Source organism: Trematomus bernacchii, unplaced genomic scaffold, assembly GCF_902827165.1.
Source record: "Trematomus bernacchii unplaced genomic scaffold, fTreBer1.1, whole genome shotgun sequence".
NCBI classification, from domain to species: Eukaryota; Metazoa; Chordata; class Actinopteri; order Perciformes; family Nototheniidae; genus Trematomus; species Trematomus bernacchii.
The window spans coordinates 410,344-434,924 of record NW_022987648.1 but is presented as its reverse complement, the minus strand read 5'-3'; the positions used below and the strand labels follow the sequence as shown (position 1 = coordinate 434,924).

Genomic DNA, 24,581 nt, shown 5'->3' with positions numbered 1-24,581 from the left:
ATAGCTTCCATTAGCCCCGCCCCCCAGGAAGTCGGCCATTTTGAAAAATGTGCGTTTTTCATGCATTTTAAGCACATTCTTGCAAACTCCTCCTAGGGGAATGATCGGAAAAATTCCAATCCAGGACAAGTTCAGCCCCTATCCAATATGATACTTAATTGCGGAGCACATTTTTGAAAAATCACTCGTGGAGGTCGTAAGCTAACAGCGAATACACCATTTTCGACGATTTACATGTCGCAAATTACTCCAAACTACTCGGATATACTTTTGCTGATATTCACGAAACGCTGTATCCACATTGCTATTATGATTGCACACATATTTCAAATTGCTTTTTATTAGCCCCACCCCCCAGAAAGTCGGCCATTTTGAAAAATGTACGTTTTTCATGCATTTTAAGCACATTTTTGCTAATTTGTCATAGGGAAATGATCGGAAAAATTCCAATCTAGGGCAACTTAAGCGCATATCCAATGTGATGCTACATTGCGAAGGAATAGTCGATCGCTTGAACATGGAGCTCGTAAGCTAACTGAGAATGTACCATTTATATGTCAGATACTACCTTAAGCTACTGAGACCCGCCTGTCTGCCCATCCATCCATCCATCCATCCATCCATCCATCCATCCATCCATCCACCAATTCGTCGGGTAGCGTCTCGAGACATGGGCGACAAAACGATATCACGGAACTTTTTTTCTAGCGTAGCGTTCGCTCGATGCTAGGCGATCCCTTGCCATGGAACACGATGATGTCATAACACAAACTGTCATGCTCAGAACGCCACCAAACATCACATGATGGTTAACACTGCGGCCCTGAACAGCTCTAGGTCAAATCTGGTTCAAGGTTCAAGGTTCAAGGTTCTTTATTGTCAAACTAACATAGCTACAGAGTAATTATGTTGTTGAAAATCTTATGTCACAGGCTTCTCCAACAATGCAACATAATAATAATACAGATAGTAAAAGTAATACAAAAAGAAAAATAGTTCTAAAATAAAGTGAGTATGTGGAATAGTGCAGTACGAGTCTATGTACAAGTTATACAAGTTATTGGAATGATATATATTAGATAGTAGATATATATTACTAAGTAGCAGCAGGCCGTGATGCAGCCAATCAGGATGCTCTCTATGGTGCACCTGTAGAAGTTGCAGAGTATCCTGGAATCCATTTTGAACCTCCTCAGCCTGCGGAGGAAGAAGAGCCGCTGTCGAGCTTTCTTGGTGATGGTGGTGGTGTGAAGAGTCCATGTCAGGTCCTCAGTGATGTGGACCCCAAGGAACCTGAAGCTGCTGACTCTCTCCACCGTAGTCCCATTGATGGCAATGGGGGCGTGTCCCTCTCCCTGCTGCTTCCTGTAATCCACAATCAGCTCCTTTGTTTTGCTGATGTTGAGATGGAGGTTGTTATCCTGGCACCAAGATGTCAGGTTTTCGACCTCCTCTCTGTACGCCATCTCGTCGTCGTCTGTGATCTGGCCGATGACGGTCGTGTCATCAGCAAACTTCACGATGGTGTTGGAGCTGTGTGTGGCCACGCAGTCGTGAGTGAACAGGGAGTAGAGGAGAGGGCTGAGCACGCAGCCTTGAGGGGCACCGGTGTTGAGAATCAGGGTGGAGGATGTGATGTTTCCCACCCGCACTGCCTGGGGTCTGCCCGTCAGGAAGTTCAGGATCCAGTCACAGAGGGCGCTGTTGAGCCCGAGCTCTCTGAGCTTGATGGCCAGCTTGGAGGGCACAATGGTATTGAATGCTGAACTGTAGTCAATGAACAGCATTCTCACATATGTGTTCCTGTTCTTCGGGTCCAGGTGTGAGAGGGCAGTGTTGGTGGTGAGGGCTATGGCGTCGTCTGTGGACCTGTTTGCTCTGTAGGCAAACTGCAGGGGGTCCAGAGAGTCAGGGAGGGAGGAGGTGATGAATGATTTGACTAACCGCTCAAAGCACTTCATTATGGTGGAGGTGAGCGCTACTGGGCGGTAGTCGTTGGGGCAGGTGATTATTGTCTTTTTGGGGACAGGAACGATGGTGGAGTGTTTAAGACATGTGGGGACTACAGACTGCAGTAGGGACCTGTTGAAGATGTCTGTGAACACCTCTGCCAGCTGAACTGCACACACCCTGAGAACACGGCCAGGGATGCCATCAGGTTCAGGAGCCTTGAGTGGGTTAACCCTTTTAAAGGATTTACACACATCTGCCCTGTTTAAAACAAAAGGGCAGGGCTCTAGCTCCTGGTCCCTCTGTACCTCCACAGCCCGGCTGCTCTCAAATCGTGCAAAAAAACTGTTCAGCTCATCTGGGAGAGATGCGCACGCAGACACTCCCGCAGCACCCCCCGCTGCTCCTTTGTAGTCTGTCATTGTTCTTAGTCCCGCCCACATGTTCCTGGTATTACAGCCTTTGAAGTCAGATTCCACCTTCTCTTTGTACTGTCTCTTTGCATTGCTAATTGCTCTCCGGAGATCATACCTAGATTTCCTGTACTCCTCCAAATCTCCAGCTCTGTGCGCGATAGTGCGCGCTTTCAGCTTGCCGCGCACCTCGCCGTTTATCCAGGGCTTTTGATTTGGGAATGTTCGTACAGAAACCTTCGGTACCACGTCATCGATGCATTTCCCAATGTAGCAGATGACAGTGTCCGTGTGTGTGTTGATGTTATTGTCCTCAAACACACTCCAATCCGTAGATGCAAAGCAATCCTGCAGTACTGAATCTGACTCCTCGCTCCATCGCTGTCCTGTCCTTGTTACCGGTCTGTCCCTTTTAAGTTTCTGCTTGTAAGCAGGCAGCAGCAGCAGTGAGATGTGGTCTGATTTGCCGAAGGGAGGGCGAGGGAGAGCCTTATATCCATGTCGAAAAGGGGAATAAACATGATCCAGTATGTTTCCCCCGCGCGTCGGGCAGCTGATGTGAATATTTTGGCAAGACCTTCTTCATGTTGGCGGTGTTGAAATCTCCGGCCACAACGAACGCCGCATCTGGCCGTGAAGTCTCGGTCTTATCAATAATCCCAAACAGCTGATCGAGTGCCGTGTTGTTGTCGGCGAGCGACTGCGGCGGGATATACACTGCTGTTATCACAACAGATGTGAATTCCCTCAGCAGGTGAAAAGCCCGGCATGAGATCATGAGGTGCTCTAGATGAGCGGAACAGTCCGAAGAAATAATCTTCACATCTGTGCACCAGTTGTTATTAGTCATTACACACACACCGCCTCCCTTACTTTTCCCCGAGTTAGCAGTCCGGTCCTGACGAAAAATAGTGAATCCGTCAGGAATAATGGCGGAGTCCGGGATAGCGGGGGTTGAGCCAAGTCTCAGTGAGAATTAACACGTTACAGTTCTTAATGTCCCGTTGAAAAGCAATCCGACTTCTGAGTTCATCTAGCTTATTTTCAATGGATTGAACATTAGCCAGAAGAATACTCGGAAGAGGGGGTCGATTCTCTCGTTTCCTCAGTCTGACCAGCAGCCCGGCCCGGCACCCTCGCTTTATCTTCTTCTTGCATCTCTCAGGTAGAACAGCAACAGGTAGCCATGGCAAATCTCCATTGTCTGTCGGAGGGTTATTATTGTCCACGAAGTTTCGAATGTGAAGAAGTTCCTCTCTGCTATATTGTATGGCAGAGTAGGTGCGGTCGGCTTGCATGTTGCGAACCATGTTAAAAGTAAAACGGCAAAAGTAAAATAAATACGCACAAAATACGAAAAGGGGCAAAGTTGGAGAGGAGCCCAAAGACGATGCGGCCATCTTCACCGGCGCATCACTGCATACACATTATGATGTTACATAATGTGGCTTTACCATGGCAGCGTTGCCATAAAACACGCTGTAACTCCAATGGACAAGGTCCGTTTGTCCCCCAATCTTCACTTGTATACCACCGGTCCATGCCTCAACAGCTCTACGTGAAATATGTGATCTCATCACATGCCGTTTCCATCCCTCGATAAAAAACACGATGTTGTCGTAACTCAATGGAAAATCGTCCAAACAGCACCAGATTTCAGATGATGGCTAATGGTCCGGCCCTCAACAGCTCTATGTCAATTATGGGGTGTCATCATATGCCGTTTCCATGGCAACATATCCCTCGCCACGAAACACGGTGTTGTCATAACTCAATGGAAAATCGTCCAAACGGCACCAGACTTCAGATAATGGTGAATGGTCCGGCCCTGAACAGCTCTATGTAAATTATGGGATGCCATCATATGCCGTTTCCATGGCAACGCATTCCTCGCCATAAAACACGATGTTGTCGTAACTCAAATGGTCCAAACGGCACCAGACTTCAGATGACAGTTAATGGTCCGGCCCTCAACACCTCAATATGACATTAGTGAGATTTCCTCAAAAGCTGTTGCCATGGCAACGCATCCCTCGCCGTTAAGCACGATATTGCTATAACTCCTGTGTAAATGGTCAAAACGTGCTCAAACTTCACATGTGTGCTAACGGTACAGCCCTATACAAATTTGTATAAAGGGCAAGATCAGGAATTTAAGAAAGAAATAATTTGTGATTTCTTAAAACCCCTCAAAATGAAAAAACTGACGAAGCATCTAAATTAGCAGAGTCTATCAGAGAAGAGGAAATGCAAGAATCCATTGCTAAACTAAAGAACAACAAATCACAAGGAGTAGATGGGTTTGCAGGGTAATACTATAGAGTCTTCGTGAATGATCTTTTCCCTATATTATGCAGAGTATTTAATTATGCAATGAATTCAGGAGACCCCCCAAAACCATGGTCGGAAGCTATCATCACAGTCCTGCATAAAGAGGGAAAGGACCCTTGACAATGTACTAGTAAGTAAGGCCCATACTAGTAAGTAAGGCCCATACGTCTTTTATGTGTTGATTATAAAATACTAACTTCAATCTTAGCAACCAGTGTACAAAATTATATAAAGAAGTTAAGCTGACCAGACAGGATTTATTTCAGGTCGCCAAGGGACGAACAATGTAAGGCTTTAAAAGATAAACATCCTACAATGCTTCTCAGCTTAGATGCTGAGAAAGCATTTGATAGAGTTGACATTCTTGGAAATGGGTTTTGAAAAAACATTTACTACATGGATTAGTTTGCTTTACAAGGATCCTAAATCAATAATAAGAGTTAAAGGTCATTGTTCCGATTTCTTTAAAGTAGAGAGGGGTGTGAGGCAGGGCGACTCAATGTCCCCTCTTCTTTTCGCGCTCAGTATTGAACCCTTGGCTGAGGCTATACGTCAAAATAAACAAATTCAAGGAATAGCGGACGAGGGTGGGTCAATACATAAAATTGCGGATGACATTTTGCTTTTTATAAAACACCCACTAACTTCTATTCCAGCCCTTATGCAAAGCGTGTACAAATACGGAGCAATTTCGGGATACAAAATTAATTAAGGCAATAATGGTAACAGGGAAATGGCCCACACAATTACACAAGGATGTCTCTTACTGCTGGTCCAAGCAGGGGTTTAGATATCTAGGAATTACTCTTATATCCCACCCTAAGCATTTATTTGACGCTAATTATAATACATTTATAAAACAAATAAAGAATGACTTGATACGTTGGGAAATCCTTCCCCTCTCACTATTCGGAAGGGTGGAGACGATAAGAATGAATCTACTTCCTCGATTGCTCTTCCTATTTCAATCCCTGGGAATTCCAGCATCCATTTTCAACATGTTAAATAAACTTATCTCTAAGTTTATTTGGCAGAATAAGAGACCCAGAGTAAAACTTAAAACTATTTTCCTACCAAAAGATAAGGGAGGCTAGGGCTTGCCAAATTTAAAACATTATTATTGGGCTGCTCAGTTAACTGCAATACAAAAGATGAGGAAACAGGATGGGCACAGGAGTGTAACTAAGGGTGTGTCGTTATCAGTTTTGCCTTTTATTGATAGGAAATCTGTCAACAAAATAGAAAAATGAATGGATAAATCATACCCTAAAGTTGTGGACGACAGGTAAAAAATGGTTAAGGTGCCCAGAATCAATATCAAGAGCAATGCCGATTGTATGCAATATAGAGTTTCCTCCTCCTACAAGAGATGGAGGATTTAAAAGATGGGCCGATAAAGGTCTAATCACAAATAATCAGATATTTGATGGAACAGAAGTTAAATCCTTTTCCCAACTACAAGAACGATTTGGGCTCCCATCAAATGATCTATACAAATATCTCCAGATAAGACACTATATTACGAGCCACAAGGAGAGAGAGGCAGTTAGAAAAAATCTAAACAATATTTTATTAGTATTGCAGAACAGTGCTTCCCAACTAAAAAAGCATGTCTCACTTATATAAGAGGCTCATGGCGGACGACTCCCAAAATACCTGGAATGTTAGAGAGAAATGGGAATTAGAACTTAACATCACAAGATGTTGGGAAGGCTTGTGTATTGGCAGCCATAAAGGAATTAATAGCAAGTTATGGAAAGAGTTTGATTGGAAGCTGAAAATTAGGTTTTTTAACACTCCTTTTTTAATTTCTAAGTATGTACAAAGACGCTTGGTTGCATTATGTTGGAGGAAATGTGGAAAAATAGGGGATCATACACACATCTTTTGGGAATTCCCAGTAATAGAAGGATTTTGGAAGTCTGTTAAGGAGGAAATTAAAAACATATTGGAAGTGACTGTCCCACTGGAGCCTATGTTGTTCTTGCTCGGAGCTATACCTACAGAAACATACATTCCGGACCAGATGTACATATTACGGATACTACTAGGCCAGGAAGACGATAACTGTGAACTGGAAAAACGTAAAACCTAGGACAATTATTCAGTGGAGGCACAGCGGTAAACAGGTCTACACAATGGAAAAGATGGCGGCAAGTCTACAAATGAGAATGGACTCCTTTATCAAAAGGTGGGACAGTGTTGAAAGATACCTGGATGACTAGCTAGTTGAAAACGGTTGTTTTAACTTAATTGAGTTTCAAAAGAACATTATGGAAAATGTCCCCGTGTAACCGATCCTGCTCTGCTAAAGATGTGACTCCTCGTTTAAAATGCTTTTATTTATTTTTAATTTACTTTACTATTATTCATTTATTTTTTATAATTATCTTATTTATTTCCATATTTTAACTTGTAACTGTTTTACTTTACTTTTCATTTTTTACTTTATTTTATTTCATATTCTGTTTAACCATATTATTATTTGTCATTTGAATGGAAAAGTCCTATGTCAGGATATGTCTTGATTTGTAAAAATCAAAATAAACAGTTCAAACAAAAATAAAAATAAAGATCTGTGAATACTATAATTAATTTACAAATAAACAAAAGGAATTGTGAATCTCTCTGTAACATTGACAACTTTTGATCAGGCATTTGTGAATCAAAAATGCGTTTGTGGAACTCCAAAAGGCTGTATTGAACAAATAAACACAAACTAACTATCACTAACATGAGGATGATGACCGCTGTTCATTATAGTAATCCAAAAACGGCGCATTAAACAAACCACCATGCTCTTACTTTGAAACCTTGAAATGCAGAAATTTCGTCATCAGCAGGCCATCACGTTGGTTTCCGAAAATAACCGAGTGACACGAGCAGATTTTAGTCAAGACCGGCGGAGAGTTTGTCTCAAAACTCTGTGTGTGTAAAAAGACGATCCACAAGCACAGATTTGAGATCCACAAACGCATTTCTGGTCGACAAATACAAAATGGATTCACAAATGCCTGATTGAAAGTTGTCAACGTTACAGAGAGATTCACAAATTCCTTTTGTTTATTTGTAAATTAATTATAATATCACAGATCTTTTTTTTATTTGTGAAAATATTTTGCGTATTTGCAGATCCGTTTTACATTGCAAACATTTTTTGTGAGTTTGCAAATCTTTTGAATGCATTTGTGGAAGGTGTTTTACATTTACAAATCACACATTTACACACAAATTATTTTTATGTTCACACAAATATTATTGAGACAAATCTTACCCAATAAAACACAAACAGATGAATGGGTTGTCAGGGATTTACTGAGGTTATCTGGTATCACTTCAACGTTGGTCATCAGCATGTTTCTCTATTAGCTATAGCATGCTAGTCGACCTAATCTTGTTAGAAACAGGTTGTTTAAAACTGTATGCAGACATTCAATCAACTATGGCTGCTTATCTGGGAATACAATTTAATTTCACCTGTTGTAACAACTATGGAACAAGACAAGTGGAAGCGCAGCGACAGACCTGAGCCACAAAGAGCATGGCCTCCTGCAGTCTGCTCTGAGAGGGAAACTGGTTGCTGAGGGACGAGCCGTCAGGGAGCCGGAACTGGATCCTCGCTCTGGTACTGAACAAACACACACACACACCTTCAAACTGTGCAGAAAACATGTTTTTCAACTAATGAGCATAAGCGACACTGAGTCACTGTAACGTTCAGACTGACCTCAGTCCGTAGACGTAGAGCTGCAACGAGAACTAGTCAATCCCATTCAAGCACAGGGTCTAAATCTGGAGATATTCACATTTGTTTTGTATCTTTGTTCAAGAGTGTTTTTCAATTAAATAGCCTGGCTCCTTGATTTCAGATTCAGATTTGGAAATGCTTTCACTTAACCTGGTTTAACAGGAACCGCACAACAGTACAGTAAGTAAGGCGGTAAGAGTAAAGTACCCTTACTCATTTCATTTTGAACACTACACATGGCATTGTTTTTGCGCAATGTAAAGTCTTTACAACTCCACATTATTTGTATTTACACAACTGCCTCTGGGTGAAGCAGGCCCCCAGTGAGAGAGAAAATAAAATGTGTTTTGGGGTGTTTCTGCCAATTTGGATTTCAACCAAAAAAGAAATAAACAGCCACCGGTTAGTGCGCAAAGACAGAAATGCCCAATGTATATGCAGAGGACACACCTGCAGGGCAAAAATAACAATAATTTGGGAAAAAGGCATTAAAAGTGTTGTTTTTAGTTGTGTTATGTTGATATGGTCACTTCAGGATGATAAATTGTTCTGGGTCAATTTGTGCTGTGACAAGGTTTAAAGTTTGTGTATGTATCCCTCCTTTGTCTCCATCTCTTTACCTCCTCTCCCTGACGAAGGCCTCCTTCCTGGCATCCTGCTCTGCCTGCTGGGCCTGCAGGAGGCTCTGCTTGGTGCTCTTCTCCTCCTCCTGGGTTTTGGCATAGCGGGCTGCTCTGTCAGCTCGGTCCTGCAGAGTGGACATAGCTGGAATGTAACCGTATGTGTGCATTGTTTCCAACAATAAAATATTGTTATGAGAGAGAAAATAACCTGCCAGCACGTTTATGTAGATTGTACGTTTTTTTCCTAGTGCGCATGCATGGGACATGGGTCTGTGATATGATTTATTAGTTTGATGTTTTGATTATCATTTGAGTTAAAAATACAGACGTTTTACATTGAACATTTATTTATTATTGGATTTTTTTTATTTGTTTGTACCTTCAGTAGCTCCCCCGCGCTCTCCCTCTGTTTCTTTGTATTAACCGTAAACATTTTGACGGATAAATATATAAAATACTCCTCTGTCTGGCTCCCAAATTTAATTTAATCCTTACAAAACGCTGCACGGCGTTTAGCCTACAGTTTACTTGCACCGCACGCTGGAAAGCAGTAACTCACGGTCTGACTGTCAAACAAGCAGCTGATGCATATCCCCCATCCCCATAAATGTTTTTAATTGTTTTTAGATGTGATGGAGCAGGGGGTACTTTTTGGAGATGTGTCTGTTGTCTATGTTGCAAACCAAATCTGCCAATGGATACAAATAAATAACGTGAACCTGAAACCATAAGTGAATGTTTTTTGTATTGATCTGATTGAAATTGTGATTTTAAATCTCAAAACCGCTACAGTATCTGTCAGGCAGAAACTTGGGACAACTAATTTGACAGAAACCTTAAAACTGAACTAACTGACTGCTAGGGTTAACTTTGATTTAAACATTTGTAGAATACTAAGAGCTTTATTGAGTAGGTGTAACTGTATTAAGGGTTAAACTCATAACTTTATAACTTAGGGTTTAATGTAATTGTAAAACTATTGTGCCACTGAAAAGATACAATAACAACTCAGGAGTGAGCCAGTCTAGATTTCCTTTTGAGGGCCACCAGCTGCAGAGAGTTAACTAATTAAAGGGGCGTGGCCCCACAGCTGTGAGAACTCAGCAATTAGGTGTCCATCTTAGGTAGCACTTTCCTGGAGCGTCAGCGTCAGCCAGACAAAGACTGACAAAGGAGTCCTGTTGGAGTCATGAGGGAGGCAAAGAGGAGGCAAATCCTACTTTGATTGAGCTAAGTATCGCTGGTGTTTTATTTTATTTTGTTTTTTAGCCCCTCATGCTATAATCATGTGTATTTTCTCCATTCCTGTTCATGTGTCTTCTCGCAATTATCACTGGCCCCGTGTATCTCCTAGTCGATATAACCGGCCAGCTCTCGTCTATCCCACATGCTCCACTGAGATCCAACATCTAGTTTCAGGTGGCTTTTTTCACCATCCTCCCGGAACCGTCCCGAAATACAATCTAAGCCGTCCCGAAATTAATGTGGACCGTCCCGAATTTAAAATATTTGTTTTTCTACATTATCATTAGTTAAAATCATTCAAAGTGACCTTTAACATAAATAAAACATCATACAAATCATTAGATGATAATTCATCAACCTTTTTATTTGAGTCAATCAGTCAAACACATAAACAAAGGCCAAATATATTAAAAAAAAACACAAGCGAGAAAGTTGCTCTAATATTGAATCCAATCAAGTCCCATCCGATTAACAACCAAATCCAACACTCTGTCCTGAAGACAGAACCCAGAGTAACCACTAACCAGGATGACAGTCTGTAACACAGTCAGGAGACCTTTACAAACTGCCCCGCCCCCTCGCACACAGGAGAGAGCTCTCTCGTCTGGATTGGAAAGATCGAAAATAAGATCGAAAATACATCATAGACGCATTTTGTAGTCTTATTGCATATTAGAAACGGAGTTGGCGAAACTAAAACTGCAATATAATGTTCATGTAGCAATAATACATATGACATATGTTTTAAATGTCTCTACCACTGTCTTTAATAATTCCGGCCCGGGGCCCGTTTAATACCGGGGCTCGGTACCCATCCCTACATGGGGAGAGGCGCAGCATATTGCTAAGGACTACATGCGATTGAGAGTTCTCATCTCAGCTGCAATGACATGTCTGGAAACCCCCTCTCGGGTGCCCCATGCATAGCGCGCCGTCAAAAGCTGCTTCATAAGTTAAGTTTCGTTTCTCCGCACCGCTCCGGGGTAAAAAAAATGGTAGTTACATCACAGCTGTACGGCTGGCTGACAGCTGTAGCTATACGTACTGTGTGTGTGTGTATTTCGCGGGTTGCTAAATGCTTTGTGTGTGTTTATGTTGACAAGGAGGTTTAATAACTGTGTGCTACACAAAACGTGCAGTCAGTTTCATTTTCATCGCCGTTCGTAGTAGAGTTAGCAGGGTATTTTTATTTTAACTCTCGTCCCAAATTCGTCCCAAAATTAATTTGTATCCTCCCCGACCCGATTTATTTCGGCCCCGGGACGACGGGAGGTCCTTAAGCTCGAGCCCTGGCCGTCACAGTAACCCATCCTATACAATGAACCATTGTTGTTCTCTACGGTCCACCTGGCGCCTTGGGGGACTTCTTGGAGGAATTAGATAATCTCCTCTCACACATCCCTGAAACTGGCCCTCCCGCTGTACTTCTCGGAGACTTCAACCTCCAGACAGGGAAGATAGCTGAACTAACATCTCTTTTAACCGCCCTTGCTTTCTCACTGTCTCCATCCCTACCGACTCATAAAGCTGGCAATGTCCTTGATCTCATATTCTCAAGGAACTGCACTACTTCTAACCTCTCTGTAAACCCGCTTCACACATCCGATCACTTCTTCATTTCATTCTCTCTACCCCTTTCTAAACATAACAAACTAATCTCTTCTCATTCTGCACCTGTCCGCCGTAACCTTCGTTCCCTCTCCCCCTCTACCTTTGCCTCATCGGTGCTCTCAGCCCTCCCTTCCTCTGACTCGTTCCAACTCCTGCCTCCAAACTCTGCTGCAGAAACTCTCCTCTCCACTCTTTCATCCTCTCTGGACTCTCTCTGTCCTCTCACATCTCGGCAGCCTCGTCAGTCCCCTCCTGCTCCCTGGCTAAATGACGCACTGCGTGCTAATCGAACCATCCTTCGGGCAGCAGAGCGGAAACGGTGGAAATCCAAACATCATGACGACCTCCTAACCTATCAGGCTCTCCTCTTTCTCTGCTTCGATTTCTCAGGCAAAAAGCACTTTCTTTCAAGATAAGATCCAATCTTCCTATTCCAATCCCAAAAAACTATTTTCTATCTTGTTCACCCTCTTAGAACCCCCCCAAAGCCCCTTCCCCCTCCTCCCTTCTGTCAAGCGACTTTGTTAACTACTTTGAAAAAAAGGTTGATGATATTCGCTCTTCTTTTTCTGACTCACCTTTACTCACCGCTGGGTCACCAGACCCACCTTTACTCACCGCTGGGTCACCAGACCCACCTTTACTCACCGCTGGGTCACCAGACCCACCCTTCACCCACACACTAACCTCTTTTTCCCCTCTCTCTCCAAGTGAGGTTCTTACCCTCATTACCTCTGCCCGTCCTACCACCTGTGCTCTGGACCCTATCCCCTCAAACCTCCTTCAGACTATCGCTCCTGATATTCTACCGTTTCTCACCCATTTTATCAACACTTCTCTAACTTCTGGTCACTTTCCAAACACTCTCAAGGAGGCAAAAGTAAACCCTCTCCTAAAGAAACCCACTCTCAACCCGTCTGATGTTATAAACTACAGGCCTGTCTCTCTCCTCCCGTTCCTTTCTAAAACACTTGAACGCGCTGTCTTTAAACAACGCCCCTGTTATCTCCATCAGAACAACCTTCTGGATCCGCACCAGTCTGGTTTCAAGGCAGGTCTCTCAACAGAAACTGCTCTCCTTGCTGTCTCTGAGGAACTGCACACTGCTAAAGCAGCCTCCCTCTCCTCTGTCATCATCCTTTTGGACCTGTCTGCTGCATTCGTCACGGTGAACCATCAGATCCTCCTTCGCACTCTCCAAGAACTTGGAGTTTCAGGCTCTGCACTTTCCCTCCTCACCTCATAGACCGTACCTACAGGGTAACTTGGAGAGGGTCCGAGTCCGACCCTTGTCAATTAACTACAGGGGTCCCTCAGGGCTCTATTCTTGGTCCCCTCCTCTTCTCCCTGTACACAAACTCGCTCGGATCTGTCATTAGCCCGCATTGTTTTTCATACCACTGCTATGCTGACGACACCCAATTAATTCTGTCCTTTCCCCGCTCAGAAACCCAGGTCGTCGCACGCATCTCTGCTTGTCTAGCGGACATCTCTCAGTGGATGTCTGCTCACCACCTCAAGCTCAACCTTGACAAGACTGAACTGCTTTTCCTTCCGGGAAAAGATTGTCCCACTCTTGACCTAACAATCAACATCGGCACCTCTATTGTTTCCCCGACTCAGACTGCAAGGAATCTGGGTGTGACCCTAGATAACAAACTGTCCTTCACTGCAAACATCGCTGCTACAACCCGCTGCTGCAGATACACGCTATACAACATCAGGAGGATACGTCCCCACCTGACCCAGAAAGCGACGCAACTTCTGGCCCAGGCTCTCGTCATCTCACGCCTAGACTACTGCAACTCCCTCCTGGCTGGTCTACCTGCATGTGCCATACGACCTCTGCAGCTCATCCAGAATGCAGCGGCTCGTCTGGTCTTCAACCTTCCAACATTTTCCCACACCACGCCGCTCCTCCGCTCCCTTCACTGGCTTCTGGTAACTGCTAGAATCCACTTCAAGACAATGGTACTTGCGTACCATGCTGCAAATGGATCTGGCCCTTCCTACATCCAGGACATGGTTAAACTGTACACCCCAGCACGTGCACTCCGCTCTGCATCAGCCAAACGGCTCGCTGCACCAGCACTACGAGGGGGACCCAAGTTCCCATCAGCAAAAACACGTGGGTTTGCTATCCTGGCTCCGAAATGGTGGAACGAGCTCCCCATTGAAATCAGGACAGCAGATAGCTTGCACATCTTCCGGCGCAGACTGAAAACTCATCTCTTTCAACTCCACTTCGAGCGATAGAATTACTAACAAAGAATTGCTAACAAAGCACTTATATACTAATAAAGGACTGGCTTATCTAAAGCCAGTTGAGTAGCACTTGAAATGTTTTGGCTCTATGAAACCTGATGTACTTATATGATTCCGTTTTCTTCAAGTTTGTATCTTGTTGGTCGAATGCACTTATTGTAAGTCGCTTTGGATAAAAGCGTCAGCTAAATGCATTGTAATGTAATTTATTGAATACACTGGATAGCTGCTATAAAAAAACAAAAACGTGAAAACGTCTGACGCTCAGGGGTTTTTCTAGAAAAATATAGTATGAGGGCAATACTGTGGCGCTGATCTTGTATATAAGATATATTAATTCTGGCGAGAACATGACAAAGGTATACAAGATGGCGCCACGGACGTAAACAACAACGTGACGTCAGAGCTCCGTAAAATCAAAGCTGTCTCTGCCGTCTGACGATCTATTTGACACCATTTTCATATTTTTGGAGTAATTACAGTTTTTGAGGAACAGAAAAAAGTTTTCTGGCATCACTTTAACATTTCATGGGGAAAATCTGCATTTTGGTATGAGGGCGCACGCCGAGAGTAAGAGGGCGCAGCGCCCCTGTTACCTGGTTTAGACAAAACCCTGACTCTGACGCAGTGTGCTGCTCTTCAAAACGGTCAATAATAGCAAAATTAGGTAGAAAATAAACAGTATGCCTGGTTAGTCTGACTTTATATATGTGTGTTTTTGTGTGGTCGCAAATAGAGCTTGAGAAGAACATAGGCTATGTTGGCTTCCAGTACTGTCCACTCTAGTTTACAAAGAAGGATCTTAGAATGTCATTTCTTATATGCCATATTGAACCTTGATAACTGGTTTTAATTTCTCAATTTAATCCTGCAAACTGTGATGTCACCTGTAGGAAGAGAAGAGAAAGAAAGATAAACTTACCAAGGCAATCTGCTGTCTGACCCGCTCCCTGGCTGCCTTCTCCTCAGCCTTTTCCCTGTTCCTCTCCTTCAGGAGTCGCTTGGTCTTCTCCTCTTCCTGTTGCCTCTTTAAGTCCAGCACGTCTTTCCCCATCTTGCGCCGTTCCATTTCCTTCTTAATCTCATTCTGAATCCCAGGGAACACACAAGTAGGTTAGGGGCGTAGTCATAGCTATAATGATTATGTAGTCAAATCAACTTGTTATGTAGACACTCAGTCAGTAAGGCAATGATAATGAGCACTTTGCCATCTTCATGTTTGTATCCGGGTGTGCACAAACCTGAAGCAAAGTTATTTTTTAAAAAGTAGATTATTTGGGAAACATCTTGCTATGCACACAGTGCAAAGTTTGCTTAAGGAGTGTGTGTTTGAGCAAGAGGGAGAGCCATTGTGGATGGACTTGGAGTGATTGGAGCAGAGACGAAATTAGCAGTTCAGTTGTAACATAGACCAAGGTGAAAATGATCAGGGGTGTTTGTAGTTAAAAGAGAGTATCAGTGGAAAAACTGGTATTTTTTAAATGTAGGTACCGTTATTTTCTTTTCTTTTTTTATAGGTGCCTTTTGTTTTCAGTTTATGCTATACTTGTTCAATAAAAGAATGTGGGAAATACTTCACCCGTCATTTTTTTGCAAATAATTTCTTGCATGTGAGCAGTATAGTGAAAGCAGCAGAATTGGGGTTAGAGAAATATCTATTATTAATATTGTGATATTTTGTCATTACGGAATTTAACCTGTTAAGCCCTGAGCCTGTTTTTCAGGTCTCGGGCTCGAAAATGACATTCCCAGAACAAATGACCATATCTTCCCTTCTAAAAGGGGTAAATTAATAATATTTTTTCTCAAAGTAATGATAAACCTGTGAGTTGGATGTAGAAAAGTCAGAATCAATATAGATGTTTTTTATTTTAAAGAAAATTCAGATTTTACATAGTAAAAAAACTGTAAATTATAGTGTCCGTCCAAAAGTTCTTTTTTACTTATAGTGAAAACTACCCTTGGATGATGGTAAGGTAGACTAAAAGCTTTAGGAATCCAAAGTACAACATATAAGTACCCTGTATCAAGATTGATGCAAAACAAGTGACATTTGACCTTTTTAGAGAGATTTAGCAAAAAAGAAACCACTTCTGGGGTCATTTGGGTGGATTTTCCATATCTCTGGCCCCCCTTGCTCGATTTTGATGGTTGACACCTCTTTCTGACCGTTAGAGCCAATAGAATCGAAGGGGGAGTCCCCCACACACACTCATTGTGAGAAAAAAAAAAGGTGGGGGCTTCGCGCATGCAGTTTTGCATCAGAGCGAACCTATCTCTAGCTTTGACATCTGGAAACGGAAAAGCAGTTTTAATGCTTATGGATTATCAGAAATCATTTCAAAGGGACACAGACACATTGGATTAACCTATGGATTAACTTGAGCAGCGTTTTTATCGTTTTAATGCCATTGAAGACCACTTTGGAGAGACTACAGAGCCAAGGTAAAAATGTTAGCATTTATAGCTACCTAGCGTCACCTGTTTTGATGTCTGTTTTTGTTTATAACGTCGCAAATTCGTATAATTCAGTGATAATGAGGGTACCCATCGATTCTGTGTCACCTCACGATGTGAATTGGTCATGGATGTGGAGAAAAGATAAATAATAAGGTTTTGTGAGTGATTTTCGGTGCAGTAATCTGTTAGCATTTTTCGCTCGTTGCTAATTCAGAGGCTCAGTGTTAGCATTGTGGGTTTTCTTTTGAAAAATAAATAAAAATGATCAGTTAGATGAGTTTCTTCCCGTTACATGGATATAAAACATTCATAGTTTATTAAATGAACATGCCCTCAGACACTGTTTCCTGCAAGATGTCGCGGCAGTGCCCCGGTACCGGGGTCTCTCGGGCTTAACAGGTTAAATGATTCTAAAAAAGACAGTTGTTTTTTAAAAAGTAGTTTAGAGTACTGCTATGATGTCGGATGTTACATGGACCGTGATAAATGTAGCTGCATATCCCACTGGTCTGTTAACATAAAAAAGGAAAGTTTATTTTACTCAGACTAATGAATATAGTAGTGTGTTTTCTATACTATGACTGATTTTCTCAAATACAAAAAAAACGGTTGACACTATGATGAAGCACGAGAACTTTGGTGCTACATTTCCAGTGGGTTGTGGAGCCAGTCAGCTTAACTTGGAAAATTGAGGAAAACAAATGAGCACTCTTTCAGCTTTAAGACAAATCTAATGTGTGGCCAACTTCACATATTATTCATATTTCATTTATTAAGGGTACATGCCACATGAAAGAAATGCACTATATAGAGATCTTAACAGGCTATTCTCCTTACCTCTTCTTCTCCTCTCTTCGTGTTCTCTCGTCTCTCTTCCAGTTTCTTGGTTAACCTGACAGGACAATATAAAGTAAAATATGGCATTGAGTCCTTTCTATTAAAATTCATTAAGCAGTTAAAAGATTTTTGGCTTGTTGACGAGACTGATGGTTGGTTACATTTCAGGTTACATATATGAGGATGTAACTATTATGAGTTGAAAACAATTGGATTCGGACAATTCAATTTCGCTCGCTCTCTCTCTCTCTGTCTCGCTCGCTCACAGAGGCTGTATGCTCCTCTGTGTCGATGACGGCTTGCGTTAAAAAATAATAATAAACATATTTGTAAAGTGGGGGGACACAAACGGGATTTCGAAAAGAGCGGGGGACATTTCCCACCTGTCCCAGGTGGAAATTACGCCATGCGTGTGTGTGCGTCAAGTGCAATACATATATATGCAAGTTGCAACACACACAGAGTAAAACTCTGCCCCCCATGTGCTGTATAGGCTGGCATGAAAGGCTGTTCAATGGGGCTGATGTGTTGTGTAGATTCTGCCAGAAGGAAAATCAGCGGGGAGGTGCCACATTGCTTTTCTTCCAGACTGCAACGCTGGTCCCGCAAATCAAGCAAGAACGTGATTGGTCGATATTCATTGTGGGGTGAGGGGAGGAGGGGTGTTAGATAGATATAGACCTTTGTCCCATGCCCCAAATGGTCCTGGACTATAACACCCTAACTCACTTTTCTGCCCATCTCCGCTGCTACTGCACTTTTGAACACTTAAATTATATTATTAACATTTTAAACTGTATACCCCGGTTATCTAGGCCCTTTGTTTTGTTTAATGTATACCATGTTTATATAGGCCCTTTTTGTTTTTTGTTTGATGTATATATGTCACACTGTAGGACTGCTGGAAACGATATTTCGAGATTTCTGAAAGTACAACATGTAGAATTCTTGACAATAAAGCTGACTTTGACTTTGACTAGAGTTGTAGTAAGTAGATAGAGTTCGCTATGATTTAGGTTTCGTTTATGCATAGGGTAGATTATCTTAATTACATTTCCCTTTTTGTTTTGTGTATTTTATACATTTTGGATTTGCTTGGCGAGCTATTTTTAGAACATGCCCCGCGGGCGACTCACGTTGCCCCCGCGGGCGACTCACGTTGCCCCCGCGGGCGACTCACGTTGCCCCCGCGGGCGACTCACGTTGCCCCCGCGGGCGACTCACGTTGCCCCCGCGGGCGACTCACGTTGCCCCCGCGGGCGACTCACGTTGCCCCTGCGGGCGACCAAGTGCCCGCGGGCACCATGTTGGCTACCCCTGCAGTAATACATATACTTGTTTACAGCTACACTGTCCGGCAGTGGCTCAGTCCGTAGGGGCTTGGAATGTGAGCCGTAGGGTCGCTGGTTCAAGTGCCCGAACAGACCTAAATATGGAGTGTGGACTGGTACTTGGAGAGGTCCCAGTTCACCTCCTGGGCCATGCCGTGGTGCCCTTGAGCAAGGCACCGGACAACCCCCCACTCCCCATTGCTCACCGGGCGCTGTACAATAGCCCACTGCTCCTAGTACTAGGATGGGTTAAAAGCAAAGAACAAATGTCACTGTGTGAGTTATAGTAAATTCCAGCACTTCACAGCATGTTTAGAGCTATGGATGGGACGTGCGGGTGCGCATGCTATTTGTGTTGGAAAATCATTTTTTCAAGCAATAGACTGGAAAACACAAATCTCTGTTCATTAGTTCTGCCCAACTCAACCGGCATCTTTAACTGGCTCCTAGACTGGTCATATACTGTACATGTCTGCCTAGTGTCAAACAAGTCTGGACTCCAAAGAACAGAAGCGCTACCTAAAGTTTAAGTATAATTGTTTAATAAAATGTATGAATATATGATAATATGATGAGAGACTTGCTGACTTCTGTTCACTTCCCTGGGAGAAATGATCCCTGACTACAGAACAGATACAACTGGTACTTCTGGTCTGCAGTGTAGCAGCAGTGTGCTGCGGGTTCATCCCAGAGAACACAATTAAAGTAGCCACGTGAAATCATCTGTCAGAGGTGAACTCGCAAAAACTAATTTTGTTGAAATGTACTGCTCGTATTTGCCTATTTTTGGCAATGGCCTAAGTGTCATGGGATTTGACCAGGTCAATGTCTCTATCTTTACTCTGCATGCCCTTATAAATGCATGATCTGTAAACTTGTTTTGTATATTATTTATTAAGAAATTAAAATGATATGTTATTACATACATATTTGTGGAGTTACTAATGTTAAGGTGAATTAACTCTGGACATATAGTAGACTCCCTTCTAGTGAAAGGTTGCAGATATTTCTATAATGAAGATCTCTATTCTCCGTTTTCTGTCCATCAATTATGCCGCCAAGTAAAGGAACTCGGTTTTGCCTTGGCCTGTCATTTGACATACTTACCTTTCCACATTATCATCCAGGTGTTCTTCACTCTGCGTTGCATGGTCTGAAGGTGCATTCTCTGCAGTTACGGAGGCTAAAATGCTGCCATCCTCTTCTGTGCTTGAGAGGGATGCTTCATGGTACAAACAGAAAGCAGTAGGTTAACTCCCTTATTTGCAGCTTTATCCACATTACAAAATCGTTGGTGGCTGGACAGGACTTCAAACACAAAACCATGATTATTTTTAAGAGGGGGTTAAAACTATTCTTATGTTACACTGAACTAATTTCTCTTCCTCTACTTCTATTTGTATCATATTCATATTCCTGTCCCATGAACGCATGTTACCAACTTGGAATCCGTGGAGTTTTTGTTCCTTACCATGCAGGTTAACATGTTTATCGAACTGGGCTGCACCCATATGGGCCGGAGACATGCTCCCAAGCACCTTTTTTTCAGGGCGCCATCAGGTGCAACCAGGTCGCACCGATGGCGCCATAGCCACCATATGTAATGTGAGGAGAACCACTTATCACAGCCGAGAGATGTCTTGACTTCCATAAAGAAAAGTGTACGGCAGATATGGAGAAGTTAATGTCACATGACCATCAAAAGCCTCTGCTCTCACGTCTCAGGTGACAGACAGACACACGAGAAGAGAGCGCATGGCGTCGCACGGGGCCTCCTCAAGAAAGAGCACGGCACAGTAAAGCCACCCGATTACACACATCCTAGATCAGGGGTGTCTTTATGTGGCACGCAAGAGCGAGCAAAGAATATAATAAATGTATTATATGGTTACATGCCGCTTTACAGAAGCACGTTGCCCATAAACTACATGTCTCACAATGCATCTCGTTTTGTGACATGCGCACTGAGGCGACATATCAGCCGTTTATAGCATCAGCACTGAGTGAGACAGTCAGTGACAAAATGACCCGCTCTGTCCGGTGTTGCTACGGCTCATTCAGAGACACACATGGATTTGTGTTTTAAAAAAAACTTGCGTTATGGTTATTTCCGTATGAGGTCTTGGCTTGCTGAGTGTGAAATTGTTCTCTCTATATTCAGTCAATAAAAACTTTGAGATACGTGTTTAAAGTTTGTGAAGGCTGGAGGAACACTTCCGCGATCTCCGTCTCCTCTCTGTTCCTCCCCCCCACCCTATAATGTAGGCAATAATGTGATAACAAACATTTTTATGTATATTTATAGTCTTAAAGGTCCCATCGTATGCTTTTCCGGTTATTACCTGTCCCCTTGTGTGTTATGTAGCTTTTTCTGCATGTAAACGGTCTGCAAAGTCAGATGCACAGGCTGCAGTGGAGACGCTGCGCACAGCTGATCGACAGCTGACAAAAAGATCATTCAGATCCAGTCGTCATGATGACTCCACTCCGGAGGGATCTCCCGATCATTTCTTAGTTTCTCATCAAGGGGGTGTCTCCTGTCCCCGGTACAAACACACTGACACAAAGTCAGTGTGTTGAGGAAGGTTAGGCTATGTGTATTTTTTATTATTTATTTATTTTGGTGACGATCCGACCTCCATGCTGCTACTCTGGTTCAAACTGCATCCACCAAACAATATGATTTTCTTTGACTATTTATAGGCAAATATGGGTGTTACGTGAAACCCGCAAAAGCTGCGCCGCATTTCGAGTTGATTGTGATTTATAAAAAGGGAAACCGGCGTAGGACGTGCCGCACGCACATCCTACACCGGTAGGACTATATATCTAATATCTATTTTTCCAGATATAAATCGGAAAATATCTGTGCATATTTATTTGCTTTGTCCTACGTAAGCAACCTTCCCACGTGAATCCTACGCAAGGCTTTATAAATGAGGCCCCTGAGCTCCGTAATGTCCCGCTAACATGGCACTTACACTTTATGCAGCAACCAGGAAATGACACCAGTAAATCAACCTCACACTGTCCGCTCTTCATGCCTCACAGGGCGGACTCGTGAGCTCCGTAATGTCCCGCTAACATGGCACTTAGAATTTATGCAGCATTCTCATCTGTTTGTTATTACTGGTGTCATTTCCTGGTTGCTAACCGACGCCATTGTAAAACATTAAACTGATGTTCAGCTATAACTAGAAGGCTGGGAGAGCAATCTGTTAGACAGGGGCGGGGCCTTTCTGGTGATTGATTAATCAGAACAGAGTGGGCGAGCTGACCAGAGCACACTGGGCTCATAGGGAGGGGGGGCAGGAGCTCCAACAAAGCGTGTAGGACAGAGTGAATAGAGACACTATACAGAGATGCTGTATATGAAAACCAATGTGATTTTGGAACATTGAATTCACGCATATATATGCATATATATATATATATCTATGCATATATATATATATATATATATATATATATATATATATATATATATATATATATATATATATATCCAAAAGGATCCGGATTTGCCATCTCTATAAAGTATCTATCTATCTATCTGTCTATCCATCTCCTTACACAGAGGGGACACATATGTATGTATAAAAGACATAAAAAATTGCATTTTGCATAATAGGTGACCTTTAATGACTGTGCTATCCAGGCATACCCACCTTCTGCAGTCCCACGTGCTGCTGAAGGTTGTGAGGCTGCTCCCGTCCTAACCTGCGTTCCTAGAGCTGAAGCTGCGACAGGAGGCTTGCTATCGAACATGCTCGTCTCCACAGGACCACTGGCCTCTGGGAGTTCTGTTCCACCTGCCATCTGCTGGGCATGCATCTTTGACAAAATGGAAAAAGATCATCGTCAGAAAATAATTTAGTAGCTTCAGCGGCAGTTCATAAGCAGTATTGGCAGGTAGTATTCATATCTAGGGGTTGTAAAATACTTGCTTTCAACGATTACAAAGTCGTTATGATTCAAGAAGTGGTACACAACATTGCCCACCCCGGAGCCGCTAAAATGTCTAAAGGCATGCATGTGATTCTTCATCGTGTTTTGTTTTTTTAAACTAGAGAAAACATAAACAAAGGATTGAAAAACCAGTAGTGAGCTCCCTGCACCACTGTTTACACCCCCTCCCTGCGGCCTTACCTGCTTTACTCTGTTGATTCTTATCATCAGTTCTTCAGCGGACACACTTCCAGCGATCACCTCCAAAGGGATCCCATTCTCCCCAATAAAGAAGCTTGAGGGTATGCACACCACTGGATCTTCAAACGGGGGGGGTTAAGGAAGAAGCTCCCAGCAAATGTGTTTATATAATAATTATAAATATCATTCTTCACTGATCACAGACATATGATAGAACAAATCGTTAAAAAAAACGATGAAAGTGGTGGTCAAGACAAATCTTAGATGCCCTGTGAAAAGAACTCAACTTTATAACCAAACCACAGTAAATTAATCAACGTAATGTGGGCTTAAATGAACAGTGCCTATTTGTTTGAAAATAGCAATGAAATGGGTAGTGCTACTATGAGCTTGCCTCAGAGATTAGTGAGTATAAAAAATGGCCTTCTGTAGTAACTCCACCAATATTTAGGGGCACAAAAGATACAGATCTGAGAGAACTGCACACATGGCTCACTGTGGAAGAAATGTTGCAGATATGCATATGTTTAATATGCACACAAAAAATACATGTTATTATTCAGTTATGTACAATGAATACTCTTAAAGTCCATGTCCACAAAACTATTAAGACACAACAGTTTGTCCAGGACATTGGGAAGTTGAGATGCTAAGCACTTAAAGTAATGGGTCATCATATTTTACTAATGGTTGACAAGAATGCTAAGCATTCACTTATGGACATGTCTTGCTAACAGTTACTTCTCTTGCAACAGAATGAAATGTATTGCATTTAAGTGAACACAATAGTAGTACCTTTTGTCATTGACTTTGATAGCCACACAACAGTTGTGTGCTGCCTCTGAGACTCTGTCATCCTCCCAGCTGGACATCAGCTGTGCGGACTGCTCATCTCCCCCTGAGGACACATGTCATTCAGTACAACAACGATCCTGTCAAAACACCGCCACTGCTAGCTAATGCTAGCTCCCGGATGCAATATCATAGAGCCCACATAAAACGACACCATAAAATCGCACGGTGCAATGTATCTGTGTTCTTATACTAGTCTACTGTACGGAGAATGGTAGACGCACATTAATCAAATCCGCTGGCGCATCATAAACACGTTTGATAATGTCAGTGTCAAAGCACTGCAGTGGTCATTTCCCAAGTCCTAATGAATCCTCTTTCCTTAACCCCATGACGTCCATGATGTTAAGGAATAGTTGGGTTAAGCTTTTAAGGACTATATGTATATATGGCACATCTCGTGTCATCTCGTCTATCTTCTTGGCCTATATTCTTCCAACATGCGTAAATACACTACTCTACTATTGTGTGACATGGGTTTAAGAAGCAGCTTAGCACTATCAGCTACCACTGCTAGCTGGCTAGCGCTTCTAGATGACTATTTACCAATGCAGCTAGTAATAGCTATCTGGTTAATGGACAAACACACACATACCTGTAATGACAACGACAAAGACGGAACTCCGCAGTTTAGCCAAGTTAATAGCATCAGGAATGGAGCCATCAAACCAAAACATTTTAATGATCTGTTTCTGTCACTGGTTCGTGACGCTGTTAACCAGATAAACTCGGATAAACTACGGAGTCATCTTCTTCTTCTTCTCTC

At 42.7% G+C, this 24,581-nt stretch overlaps 1 protein-coding gene across 1 annotated transcript in view; it reads right to left on the bottom strand.

The window, feature by feature from the left end:
• ubxn4 (UBX domain protein 4) overlaps positions 1–24,581 on the bottom strand; it is a 35,679-nt gene extending 11,098 nt beyond the window's left edge. Inside the window, exons 1-10 of the mRNA XM_034134369.1 lie at positions 24,411–24,581; positions 23,759–23,861; positions 23,430–23,458; positions 22,964–23,082; positions 22,483–22,648; positions 19,922–20,036; positions 17,484–17,538; positions 15,109–15,273; positions 9,063–9,190; positions 8,220–8,322 (exon numbers count right to left, since the gene is read on the bottom strand). Of these exons, the coding sequence (XP_033990260.1) occupies positions 8,220–8,322; positions 9,063–9,190; positions 15,109–15,273; positions 17,484–17,538; positions 19,922–20,036; positions 22,483–22,648; positions 22,964–23,082; positions 23,430–23,458; positions 23,759–23,861; positions 24,411–24,492 (1,065 nt within the window). The 5' untranslated portion in view covers positions 24,493–24,581. The remainder of the gene's footprint in view (positions 1–8,219; positions 8,323–9,062; positions 9,191–15,108; positions 15,274–17,483; positions 17,539–19,921; positions 20,037–22,482; positions 22,649–22,963; positions 23,083–23,429; positions 23,459–23,758; positions 23,862–24,410) is intronic.